The 12441-nt window shown below is 64.1% G+C and overlaps 1 protein-coding gene across 3 annotated transcripts; it reads right to left on the bottom strand.

Moving 5' to 3' along the window:
• Positions 1-818: 818 nt before the first annotated feature.
• Positions 819-10564, bottom strand: GCGR (glucagon receptor). 3 transcript variants are annotated; one of them, XM_017837730.1, is made up of 14 exons: positions 10448-10564; positions 4217-4375; positions 3825-3921; positions 3514-3621; positions 3247-3368; positions 3054-3160; positions 2810-2963; positions 2533-2692; positions 2396-2456; positions 2097-2166; positions 1858-1946; positions 1640-1778; positions 1493-1534; positions 819-1426 (listed from the first exon to the last, which is right to left on the bottom strand). In XM_017837730.1, exons 2-14 carry the CDS (start codon positions 4265-4267, stop codon positions 1133-1135), a joined length of 1494 nt encoding a protein of 497 aa, XP_017693219.1. In that variant the 5' UTR covers positions 4268-4375; positions 10448-10564; the 3' UTR covers positions 819-1132. The 3 variants fall into 3 exon arrangements, with proteins under 3 accessions (XP_017693219.1, XP_017693217.1, XP_017693218.1); XM_017837728.1 differs by lacking the exon at positions 10448-10564 and having other exon boundaries at positions 3825-3979; positions 4217-4322; XM_017837729.1 differs by lacking the exon at positions 10448-10564 and having other exon boundaries at positions 3825-3976; positions 4217-4314.
• Between the last annotated feature and the right edge of the window lie 1877 nt (positions 10565-12441).

The raw sequence follows: 12441 nt of genomic DNA, 5'->3' as shown, positions 1-12441 counted from the left end.
GTGCAGATCCAACTCTCACCTGCCACTCAGCACATCCCCTGCACCGGGCTGCATGTGGGGCCTGGAACCATGGCGTGCTTGGGGCCAGGTGTAGCAGTGTCATGGGTGATGGGCAGTGCCCATGCCCAGGGCCGTGGGCAGCGGGGGTCACAGCAGGGCAGTTGTCACCCTCAGGCACGGTGACCCCAGCAAGGGAGCAGCACCTGCCTAATCCCCACACACCAGGCGATTGTGGTGCCCAAAGCTGTGGCATCCGGGCTTAGCGCTCATGTGCACAGCGCAAGCCTCTTAGGGCACTGCTGTGCCCCCTCCCTGCCCTGGCCAGCCCGGCCCACTGGCACAGGGGTCCCTCAGCCCCACACTCCGCTGCTACTCACGGCACTCAGCGCTGCCGGTGGCATGGGCTGGGCCGGCTCCCAGCCATGGGCTGGGCCGGCTCCCGGGAGAGCGGGGGTGCCGTGGGCAGAGCCAAATGATTTAATTAAGGGCTCCTGGCAGCGAAAGGACAGAGCCGATTAGCGGCCAGAGGAGAGCGCGTGCTGGGGGAGCTGGAGCCTCGGCCGGCAGCACTGCAGTGGCTGCTGCTGCATGTCTGCCCCGCTCCTCTGTGCAGGGCCGTGGGGCAGGCAGCGGGGCTGGAGGCAGCAGGGCAGGCAGTGGGTCTGTCTTCTGGTGCAGCTCATCCCTGCCAGGTGGCCCAGCTCCCAGTCCATGGCTGCGGCCATCACCCGTGGGTGCTAGTGGGAGCACAGTCCCAGTGTGTCTGATGTCTCTGGAGTCCCCAGTCCCCACACCCCACAGAGAGGCACACGCGGAGCTGGCCCTGCAGCCCGGCACGGGCCCACACCTATTTACAGATAGGACAGATAAATTACAGCACTGTGCACAGGGACTCAAAGGCGCACGAGGGCAGCACCACAGGACAAACTCCTACCCCCAGCCCCCCCAGCCCCACAGATCCCACCCCAGAGGTCGAGGTCCAGGTCCCACTCGCCTGCCCCATTGTGTCCATTGTCCACGCGCTCAGCGCAGCACCCTCACCGGGCCGGCGGGTCCCGGTGCCTGCCAGCGCCAGGGCAGGGGACGACGGCACGCCACTGGCTCAGCACAGCCCTCCCGTCTGGCCGTGGGCTCAGAAGTGGCTCTCGGCCGTGGTCTCAGGGAACTCGTAGCAGTGGTGGCGATCTCCCAGGGCGAGGTGCTCAGCGGTGCCACGCCCGCTTCTCTCGGGGCGGTGGGAGCCGGGGTGGGGGGCCAGGCTGTGCCCCAGCCCGTTGGTGCAGCCGCTCACCAGCTGGTGCTTCTCGCAGGCGCTGCCGGCGCCATTGCGGGCGCTGGGTGCGTGGCTGTAGGTGTGCCTGTACTCCTCAGCCAGGTCCCTCCCCAGCTTCCAGCGCTGCCATCGCTTCAATAGCTCTGCCTGCACCTGTGGGTAGATGCCATCAGCACAACCCAGCGCCCCTGCTGCCCCTGCCCCCACTGTCCTACTCACCTCCTTATTGACAAAGCAGTAGAGAATGGCCACCAGCATCCCCTGGGTGGAGGGAGGAGAGGTGTGAGGCACACAGCCAGACCCCAATCTGGTCCCTACCAAGACTGAGTCCCCACAGAAGGCTGATCCTGCAAAGGCTGGGCTCACCTGGAAGGAGCTCAGGAAGAGGTCGAAGAAGAGCTTGACATAGCGCAGTGTGCCCTGGGCGTGCTCATCTGTGACGAAGGCGAAGACCACCTCGTGGATGCCCAGCAGCGGGATCAGCGTCAGCGTGGACTTGGCCAGCCTGGGGGACAGGGGTCACGAGGTGGACGCACAGGCGTGTGTGCCACGGGCACACAGGGTGGGCCATGCCCAGCGCCCACCTAAACTTGTAGTCAGTGTAGCGCATCTGGTGCGCACGGAGCTTGGAGACAAGGATCTGGATGATACGGATGAAGATGAAGAAGTTGATCTGCAATGGAATGGAGTGTGCCATGAGGGGCAGGGGCAAGGGCAGGCAGGACGGCTCTGTCCCCCTGCCCTGGGCAGCCTCTCTCACAGCTGTCTCAGGGCTTGCAAAAGAGATGCTGAGACACCAAGTGAGGGGCTGTGATGGGCTCACCAGGATGGCCAGGAACACGGGGAAGCGAAGGATCCACCAGAAGCCCATGTTGTTGTTAGTTGACCAGCACCTGCAGAGGGGAAGGATGGGGACTGCCAGGAAGCCCCTTGACCAGGTGGCTGCTGGAGTCTGGTGTGGCATCAGCAGCCCTGGCTGAGCAAGCGCCACGGGCAGGCACCCTGCCCTTTGCATGGGCAGTGGTATGGAGCCTCTCTGGGGCCATCACAACATCCCCACAGTCCCACACACACCCACTGTGCCCTGTGTTCCCTCAGCCACTGGCAGGGGCTGATACTCACTGGATGTTTTCGTAGAGGAACTTCACAACGACCCAGGGGATGAGGAACAGCACAGGTGCCCCTGAGGGGAGGTGGGCAGGTGGCAGGTGAGGCATGGCAGGGGACAGGGTCAGGGGGGCCAGGCCATGCAAACTCACCCCAGCCAATGCACAGGTAGAGGGTGAAGTAGCTCCTCTCGGAGAAAACAGCCACCACCAGCAGATTGTGCAGGTAGATGCCCTCCACCAGCAGCCAGCAGTAGTTGGCCACAATGCCGTACTGCATGAAAACTGTGGCTGCCCGGCAGCCTGCGGCTGCCTGTGGACAGAGGTCAGGGCTGCAGCACTGCCTCTGTGTGTGCCTGTGCCCCCAGCCTCACCAGTGCCACCAGTCCCCAGCCCCACCAGCCCCCACCCCTGCCCCACCAGCACTGACCTCATCACTCAGCCAGACTTGCACGCTGTAACCATCGATCTTGTCGCTGTAGTGGGTCTTGAGCAGGGCGTCAATGACCAGCACGGAGACACCCTTCAGGATGAAGGAGGCGAAGAGATTCATGTGGATATAGTTCCTCATGCAGTGCAGCTTGCTGTGGATGCAGGGTCTGCTGTCAGTGCCCGCACACAGATCCTCAGTCTCCACCTGCCCACTCTGCGGGCAGCTGTGCCCGCGCCCCCACCTGAAGCCCAGCAGCAGGGCCAGGGCGAGCAGCAGCGCGCACAGGGACATGGAGTATCCCACGGTGTACATCACCTTGAAGCTGCCATAGGTCTTGGCAAATTTTTCCTGGAAGAGGAGGGAGCAAGTAAGGGCAGGGGCAGGCAGGGGGGCAGGCAGGGACCCCTGCACCCCTGCTGCCCAGCTCTACCCACCTGCGCATTTATCTCCTCATCATCCTGCTGGCACTGTGTGGCATCGCGCAGGGACTGTCCCTGCGGCCCCGTCACCCACTGCCCGTCCGGCCCGCAGGTCTTGAAGACGTGTCTGTGCTTCACTGTGAGGGCAGGGGGTGGTGGGGTGTGCTGGCCCCAGAGCCCCCACAGGCACCGTGCACCAGCACAGGCACGAGCACCTGCAGCAGCACATGCACACGTATGTGTGCACATACCACACGGGAGCACGTGCCTGCCAGCTCTTACCTTTGTGGTACCAGGGCAGGAACCAGGGGCAGGGCACACTGGCCGTGCTGTTGGGTGCGGTGTCAGGCCAACACGAGAACTTGTCAAAGGTGCGGTTACAGACCAGCTCTGCAACAGGATAGGAGATGGCAGTGCCTTGGCCTCACCCTCCCTGGACATCAGGATCCCCCACTGGCCCCCTGCTCTGTTCCTGTCCTGTTTGGACCCTGTGCTGGCTTTTCTGCCCCATCCCCATCTCAGTGGGACCCCCCGCCAGCCCCTGTCCCCATCCCATCCCACGAGAACCCTGCTGACCCCCCGTGGGCACTGACCTGTGGGCGCAGGCAGGCGGCTCATGTTGTGCTGGCACTCCTCTCTGTACGCAGTCCATTTCTCGAAGAGGTTATCCGTGATCTGGGCAGAGGGGCCCTGGGGGCACCAGGAAGTGTCACCTGTCACCCACATCCTGCCCACAGGGGCTGCCCTGCTGTAACAGGCAGTGACCCCAGCTTTGGGACAGCCACAAGTGAGTGCAGGCTAACACTCTGTGCCATGCCACACCATGTCATGTGGATGGCAGGGCGGGCAGGAAAGGGCATCAGCTGCTGCAGTGCCTGCCATGGCGAGGGGCCGTGGTGGGCAGGGGTGGATCAGTGTTGGCCCGGGGTGTGCAGCAAGCTGGGCATGGGGCAGAGCACTGTTGTGTGGGACAGCCCATCCTTACCTGGCAGCAGAGCAGCAGCAGAGGAAGGGTGAGAAGGTGTGGCTGGGACATCCCTCCTCTGGGCCACACGCATGGGGTGCAGTGCAGGGTGCCCGGCTTCCTACCAGCCCTCAGCAGCTTCTCCACCCTGGCAGTGATGGCCTTGGCACGTGGGTGATCCTGTGTGAGACACCTGGTCACAGGGACTCTCAGGGCAGAGCTGGGGGACGTGGGTCTGGGGGCAGGCGAGGTGGGAGGGGGCCACACCGGCACAGGGCTGACCCAGTCACGGCCCCATTCACCTTTCCCAGTCCTCGTCTGACCCTGTCTGGCATTCACATTCAGCTGCTTGTTCCTGCATTTTCCCACCAAGTACCTGCTTTTTCCTCCCCAGGATGGCACTGGGACTGTGGCCATGTGGCCTCTCTGCTCATCAAGCCAACCCCAACCCCTGTGCAGCCAAAGCGCAGCCATATGCAGGACATTACAACCTCTGAGCAGGGCAGACTCTGGTGCCCCATGGCAGCACTGCCTCCGGACCCCCAGGGGTGACCCGGGCTTGTGCCACCCCACACTGGTGCTGGTGCCCAGCTGTACATCAGTGCTAAGCTCTGAGAGTGCAGGGCTCCCATGGCAGAAGGACCCCTCCCCACACCTGAGCATGCTCTCAGGTGGGGGCCAGCACCTGGGCTCCCCCCTTCCCATCGACTCTCATGCCGCAGGGCAGCCCTCGGGGCATTCAGCCATGGCCTTGCAGCAGCACCTATCCAGGATGGAGGTGGACAGGGAGCCACCAACAGCACGGGGCCAGGCAGGGATGGGGCCAGAGGTTGGCTGTTAACCCACAGGGATCCCAGCTTGTGGGGCTGCCTTGGCTCTGAGACCAGCTCAGCTGGGGTGTGCCGCTGTGCCTTCATTGCCCCAAGCTCCTGCAATGATGTAGGGCCTTGTCTGACACTGCACCCAAGTGCTCTGCACAGACCCTGGCTCACGAGGTGCTGTAATTCCCTCCATCCCCCTAAGCCGGTTATGGGGCTCCTGAGCGTTATTTTGGCTCTTCCCACAAGGGGCCATTCTGGCAGCAGCCCCATGGCACAGCACGGCTTTGTGGGGTGAGGGCAGCTGAGCTGTGGGGGACGGGAGGGACAGCAGTGCCGGTGCCACCACAGACAATCTGGCATCGCCCCTGGCCCCTGCGCTCCCCCCGGGCACCAGCCGGAGTGTTGCGCTCCCTGACCAGCCCTGCTCCCAGGGCTCGCCGCTCTGCCTGTGCCTATTTTTATCCCTGGGAAAGTCGTCTTTCCTCCACCAGGGCAGACCCACTCACCATGCCGCAAGTGGTTGCTGGAGCAGCTCATTAATCAGCACATGGAGCTCCAGACGCAGTTTGAGGAACAGGACCTGCAATGGCCTTATTTAGCCAGTCCCAGGACAGAGGGAACTGTCTCCTGGGACAGTCCTCACTGGGTGGCCTCTGGGAACAGTGACCTTTGGGGGGTGCCCACTGGCCACCTGACCATGTCAGCATCCCTATCCTTGTGTCATCCCCCTCAGCCCCACCCAGCAAACCTGTCCCCACACCAGCATCCTTGTCCTAGTCCTTCTCCCATCCCCACCCTAGGACCCCTGTCCCTTTCCCCCATACCAGCATCCCTGTCCTTGTCCCACCCCCAGCCCCACAACATCAACCCCACCTACCCCATCCCACCAGTGCTCACATCCCGACCCCATGGAAGGTGCTGGTGCCCATCCCTGGCCGAGCATCCATCCCTGCCCCGGCTGGGAACACTTCTCCAGGCTCATGGGTTACAGCGACTCGCTGCCAGCCCCTCTGAGTGGCCGTGGAGCAGCTTTGGGGCAGAGGTGTCGCTATTTTTAGCTGCTGCAGTGGGATTTAGCAGCGGGGAGGCCTCTGCCCTGGACTCCCCCAGCTGGCAGCCACTCCCCGGCCCCTGGCCCTGCCGTGGCCAAGCTGGGCAGACTGCACTGGGTGAGGGGTCCTGGCACGAGGGCCAGTCACGCTCCTTGCCACGGCACAGGGCTCCCTCCTCACCCTGCCCAGGCCCTTTGCCCCAGCTGCCCATGGCACTGTGCAGCCACGGCACTGTATTGGACCCCCATGCCCCATTAGGTGGGGGGCCCCCACAGCCCCACTGCCTTGCAGGGAGCACAGACAGGGGCTCTTTCCAGCAGAGACGTTGATGTGCTATGCAGTGGGCAGTGCCAGGGAGGGAGCAGTGGCTCTGTGTGGTAGAACAGCAGGGTGTAGGGAGGCCAAGACCACTGGCAGCACCACCTGGGAGCTGGTACTGCCCAGCAGCAGTACCCACAGTGCTCGGAGCAGTGGCTCTGCCAACTGGACATGCCCTTGTTGCCAGTGCCAGAGGCAACTCTCAGCCACGTCCTGGGTGCCAGAGGTAGCACCACAGGAGGGACATGGCCCCACATCACCCACCACTTTCTCTCACCCTGCCATGCCCAACTGACTCTCAGTGCCACATTCCCTGCCCTGGCACCTCATTCCCAGCCAGGGCCAGTCTCTGGGGAACCCTCCCCTACACCAGGCCGTGGGTGCTGGGTGCAGGGTGCCTGACTTGTGAGTGGGTGCCTCTGAGGGGCTGAAGCACATGACAGTGTGTGTGCAAGGGACTTTCACCCCACACTGGTGCTGGACAATGTGGCTTGTCCCCATGTCACAGCTCTATGGCTGCTGACCCCTGTGGAGCCTGGGCTGCAAACACCCGGCACGGCTCTGCTGCCACAGCCATGAAGGAGAGATCTCGTGCCCACGATGGCAGAGCAGGAACAAGGAGCCAACTCTGACACAGTTGAGCATAGGCAGGGAAGGGGCCGTGCTGGCAGTCCCAGTGCTGGGGGCCAGAGGGGTCAACACAGGCATCATCATCTGCCCTCAGGGTAGGGGGAGTGGGGCTGTCAGTGGTGTCTGTGTTTGTGTACTGAGCCCTTCCCCAGCCAGTGGTGCCAACCTCTACAGCTGCACGGGCAAAGCAAGGACCCCCTTCCCCTTTAACTGGTGTCCCTGTGACTCCTGGCTGACCAGTGACTCATGGTGGCCACCATTGGCCCTGGGATCTCAGGAGGCAGAGGCCAGGGTGTGCAGCTTGGGCAGAGTATGGGGCGAGTCGAGGACCTGGGTGCACTATGACCATGGCATTGCACCAAGACAGGGAACAGATGGGAAAAGGCTTGTGTTGGGATTTTGTTCCCCACTGGTGGATGCAAAGACCCCATGCTGCCCTGCAGCAGCTCTGTACCACCATGGACCCCCACAGTCAGTTAAGTGCCCAGGCCTGCCTGGGGAGAGACTCTCTCCTCATCCCACCCTGGTCAGCTTCCCCTGGGATTTTTGCCCCTCAGCCCCTCCAGCGCTGCTGCCATCGCACGTGTGAGGGAACGAGCTCCACATCTGGGATCACTGTGGTCTATTGCCACACGGATCAGTGGTTCGGTGAGCCCCCATGGGACACTCATGGGCATTTGCAACATGACCCGAGAGCGCCTTGGCACAGCCATGGCCCTGCACAAGCACTGTGAAGCTGTCACAGCCCCCCAGAGCCTGGTGCCCCACAGGACTCTTGCCTCCCCAGCGGAATGGGCACCCGGCCTCCTCACGAGCACAGCCCTGCACCCGGCACAGCCCCACTGGCTTGGAGGCAGTGGGGGGGGCCGTGTGCCCTCTGGACACAGGGATTAGCCCCCCGTGCGCTAATGCAGCGCTTTCCATGGCTGGCTTGGCTTTGAGCCTGGAGCTACACGCCAACACAGCAGGGGCTTTGGCACTTGGCAGGGGAGGGGACAGTGCCGGGCCAGAGCTGATGCAATGCCAGCACCAGTCTAGCCCTGCAGATGCTGCTCCACTTTCCACCCAAGACCATGGCAAGCGGGGCAAGGGTGGGGGAGACAGCCAGAGTAGGGAGGCCCAGGAGGTCTGGCCTGCACTGTCTCTGCCTATGTCCCTGCCCCAAGCTAGGGGATGTCTCCCACTCCCCTGCTCCAGTCCTTTTCTGAGAACTGAGTACCAGGAACTTTGGCCACAGAGGAGCAGCTGAGCTGCCTGGAGCAGCCCTCATGCTGCAAGACCATGGCTTGTTTGCACAGAGCTACGTGATTGTGGAAGCCCTGAGCAGTGGCACATAGAGAGAGCCAACGTCACCAGGCACCAGCAATGTCGGATTCTGTGTCATCTTGGACCAAGAAAACCCAAACCAGCCCTGACAGTATTTTCGTCAACAGCAGTACAGGATGCAAACAGGAGAAATGCTTTTTGCATCACTTCCACGACCCCCCAGCTGCCTCCAGGAGTGGTCAGGGGCACCTGCACAGCTGCCCAGTACCAAAGAGGGACTGTGGTCTTCCGGCACACAAGGGCAGAGGCCAGATGACCTTGCTGCCCAACTGGCTCTGGCAAGGGGATGCTGAGCCACACAGCAGCTTGTCCCTGGCTCAGGGAAAGGGGTGGTTTTGTTCATCACGTTGCACAAAAGCCCATGAAACACAAAAGAAAAGCACGAGAGACAGTGTTACACGTGTGCTTAGCCTGTCACAGGGGAGGTACAGGGCTGGGAAAAGCCTAGGAAAAGGTCAGTGCAGACAGGGAGATGCACACGCTCCCCTGCACTGGGAGCTCCACATCCGCCTTCCCAGACCAGCTCGTGGCATGAATGAACATTGTAGCCGCTGTGGACCTCAGGACAACCTCCCAGCACCTCTCTGAAGAGCGAGCTCAAACCCTGTGCTGTTGAGGTGCAGATGCACAAGAGACATCGCAGCCCGTCTGTGAAGAGGTCCCAGCAGAGTCCGTTCCTGTCCTGAGACACCTGCAGCCCTGGGCACAGTTGGCCACCAGCCCCAGTGAGCCAGGGGTGTGGCAGGGGGCACATATGCCCAGCCATCCACTGATGCCTGTAGTGCACAGTCATGTGCCCCAGGCCCCAGGGGGCCATGGGGGACGAAGGACAGAGTAGGATGCAGTGGAGGAGCACAGGGGGATGGAGCTGAGCTGCCATCCCATCTCCCCTGTGTCTGGCTTCCCCTGTCCCTGCCCCTGCCTGGCACAGCGAGGTGCATGGAGAGGCTGTGCTCGGTGGTTGGTCTCAGCCCTGTGCTGTGGATCAAGGCTTGCGGTCACATTTTTTCATTAACTATTTTTAATCCACATTTTGCCTATTCTCTGTTCAGCCTTTTCTCTTTTCCCCTCTCCAGGCAACAGAACATAAAAAAAATCTGCACCGCAGTGTGCGGAAAGAAGCGGGATTGGTGGGAAGCGCAGTAGCTGGCAGTCGGGGCGGCACTAACACGCCGAGGAGGGGTCCTGCGGGCCCTAAATTTTCCTGCTGATGCACAGACAAAATCATAGGAGCAATCACTGAATTTGGCGTGGGTCAGGACACACGGGGCAGGCGCTGCATGGGGCGCGGCGCTGCGGGGTGCACAGCGAGGGCTGGGCAGAGCGGATGCTCTGTCCTCTGCCTGTCCGGCGTGAGGGGAGCCAGGCTGAGCACGGCGGTCTCTGCTCCCCTCACCGCCCTGAGGGAAGTGCAGCGCCGGGCAGACGGGACCTGCAGCAGCTTTGGAGATGCACTTGCAACCAGGAGGACGGCAAGGTCACATACCCGACATGTCCTGGTTAAACAAAGCCATTTACCAACACCGTGTTGACACAGCAGAGCTCAGGACAGAGTCACAAAGGGCACTCACACCGGGCTCCTGCAAGCTCCGGAGAGCTGGGAAGGGTCAAAAGTGTCTCCTGCTTCTGCCCCTCGACGAGAGATCCACGGGCGCTGTTGTGCCCACGGCGATGAGACCCCGCGGGTCCCACCCCAGCGAGGGGCTGCTCTGGGAGATACTCCGAGCGCGTCAGAGCCTGGCTGGTATGATTGACCGGGGGCTCATCACAGCCAGGGCAGCGCCCAGGGGGGTGCCGTGAGCCCGACAGCAGCGCCTCTGCACAGGGACACCAGTGGCAGCGGCTCAGGTGGGGAGCGGGCCCAGCCCCGCTGCGACCCCCGGCCCAGGACACCCCTCACCGAGGGACTCATCACCCCCGAGGCCGGCGCCTAGCACCGGGGCGGCTCTGGGAGCTGCTGCTCTGCTCTCCCGAGGCTCGATTCGTGGCCCCGGGGATGCGCAGCCGTCACCCGAATCCACATCCACGCGACGGGGCGTGCGGCATCTCCAGCCTTCAGCCCGCAGGGATGGGGTCTCCCCGCCCTCCTCCCCCCTTCCCCGTACCTCTCGGGGCTGGGCTCGCGGCAGCTCCCGGACGCATCTCGGAGCCGGCGGGGACCGAGACCGGCGCGCTCGGCCGCTCCGGCGAAAACTTTTGCCGGAGCCGCAGCAGCGGCGGCTGTGGAGGCTCGGGGGGAGGGACCGGGGCGGGGGGAGGGACCGGGGGCGCGGAGTCGCGTCCCGCCGCCCCGCTCCTCCTGCCGGCACAAGGGGGGCGCAGTCCGGTGCCCCCGCTCCGCCCGAGTGCTCGGCGCTGCCCGCCGCATCACCGACGGCCGCTCCCGGGAGCTGCGGGGGCGCCGCCGTTCGTCTCCCCCGCCCAGCCCTGCTCCCGGGCACCGGCTCGGCTCGGCGGCGGATACGGGCGGAGCGGGAAGGGCAGCTGGACCGTTCCGACCCTGGGGGAGCGGGCCGGGGATCCGTTCCTCGGGGCGTTTCCCCAGTCCCAGCGCGTCCCCGGTCCTGCCGTGTCCCGAGCTGGTGGCCCCGGCGCGGGAGCGCGGGCTGCTCGGCCCCTTGGGGACCTGGACGGATCTCGGCCGTGCCGCCTGGAGCCGCCTCAACACCCGCGCTCCGGCCGGCGCCGGCAGTGACGGGTCGGTGTTTGCCGCCGCTGTCCCGCTGCAGGTAAACAGAGCCCAGACAGAGCAACGCTCCGGGACCTCCTGGCTAGGTCTGGAGAGGGGCCCGGGGGAGCCCCGGCCCGGGGGTGCCAGCGGCCTACCCTGCCCCGGCCCCCCGGCACAAACACCTTTACCTTGGGCCATGCAGGACGCGGTGGTCATACCGGCTGTGGCAGCACAGGTACATGGAGTGTATCCCTCCGTAGCCCAACCCAGCCCAACTCCGTCTCCCCGGAGACCCCAGAGCTGCCTCTGCCGGGGTCCCGCTCTGTGAGGCTTCCACTGGCTGGAAGCCCCCGTTGGTGTGGGCAGAGCAGCCCGAGCCCATGCTGGATCCTGCAGGTGCTTTGACAGTGCCAGGGGTTCAGATCCATGGCTGTCTCCCTGGAGGTGGCCCTGCCACCCATCCGGGCCAGGAGGGGACTGTGGGGGGAGGACTGGCGACCCCCATCTCTGCCCGGGGTCAGGGCAGAGAAGTGCCCTGAGGGAACCCCTGCAGGCAGCTGCTGGGGCCCTGGCACAGGGCAGGGTGGGACCAGGGGGTGGCCAGTGCGGAGACGATGGCCACAGGCTGCTGCCAGCCCTCTGCTCTCTGATGCTCAGAGATAAGCAGTGCCAGCGCACTGCAGCTGTGGGCACCGTGCTTCGGGCTGTGTCTGGCACACACTGTCCTGCCAGTGTGGCTGCAGCACAGCTTGGCTGCCATGAGTAACGTGGGGACAGGGTATGCGCGTGCTGGGAGCATGGGGCGGGCGCAGCTGGTGGGACCACAGCCCACCTGGAACATCCCTGGCAGTGGCTGGCATGGGCCTGAGAAGGGCTCTGTGCTGCTGGGGGACCATGGGGGCTCTATTGCTCCCCTACTCCACGTTGGCCCATCGCGTGGCACAGAGCAGTGCCCGCCAGCTGTGGGAGCAGTGCTGGGCTGGCCGGGGTATGAGGCACCACAGCCTGTCCGGGCAGCCCCCAGCCCCTCACTAGGAGAGAGCCAGCTCCCCCTGCGCTCACCTGCCCGTGGCCTCTGCCGGGACTGGGCACAGGCCCAGAGTGGCAATGCCAGCCAGCATCATTAAGCCTCGTTAAGGTGACGAGCTTTCACTGCTCTGCTATGCCAGGCTGCCTCTGTTCCACCCGCCGGAGCCCAATTAGTGTCACATCCAGGAGGCAGCTCCGGCGGAGGCGACGGGCGCCCTTGGCATGGCCCCATCTCAGAGCACAGCTGAGACCGGGCACAGCTTGGCACAGGACTGGCCAGAGCCTGCCCACAGCTCCCCTTGCACAGGTCCAGGGGTGCTGGGCAGAGCAAGGTGAAGATCCCCTGCTTGGCACGGTGCCAGGGGCCATGCCTTGCTCGTCTCCCTCTACTCTGGGAGG

The sequence above is a fragment of the Lepidothrix coronata genome, unplaced genomic scaffold (genome assembly GCF_001604755.1).
Source record: "Lepidothrix coronata isolate B3197 unplaced genomic scaffold, Lepidothrix_coronata-1.0 Scaffold308, whole genome shotgun sequence".
Classification (NCBI taxonomy): Eukaryota; Metazoa; Chordata; class Aves; order Passeriformes; family Pipridae; genus Lepidothrix; species Lepidothrix coronata.
The sequence above is the reverse complement of the archived record's forward strand: the minus strand, read 5'-3'. Positions and strand labels throughout refer to the sequence as shown.

Coding starts and splice junctions, on each gene's coding strand:
- GCGR (XM_017837730.1), bottom strand. CDS start 4,267: ATGTCCCAGCCACACCTTCTCACCCTTCCTCTGCTGCTGCTCTGCTGC. Junction 3,369..3,513: donor CCTGCCCTGGTACCACAAAG/GTAAGAGCTGGC, acceptor CTGCCCTCACAG/TGAAGCACAGACACGTCTTC. Junction 1,947..2,096: donor CCGTGTTCCTGGCCATCCTG/GTGAGCCCATCA, acceptor ATTCCATTGCAG/ATCAACTTCTTCATCTTCAT.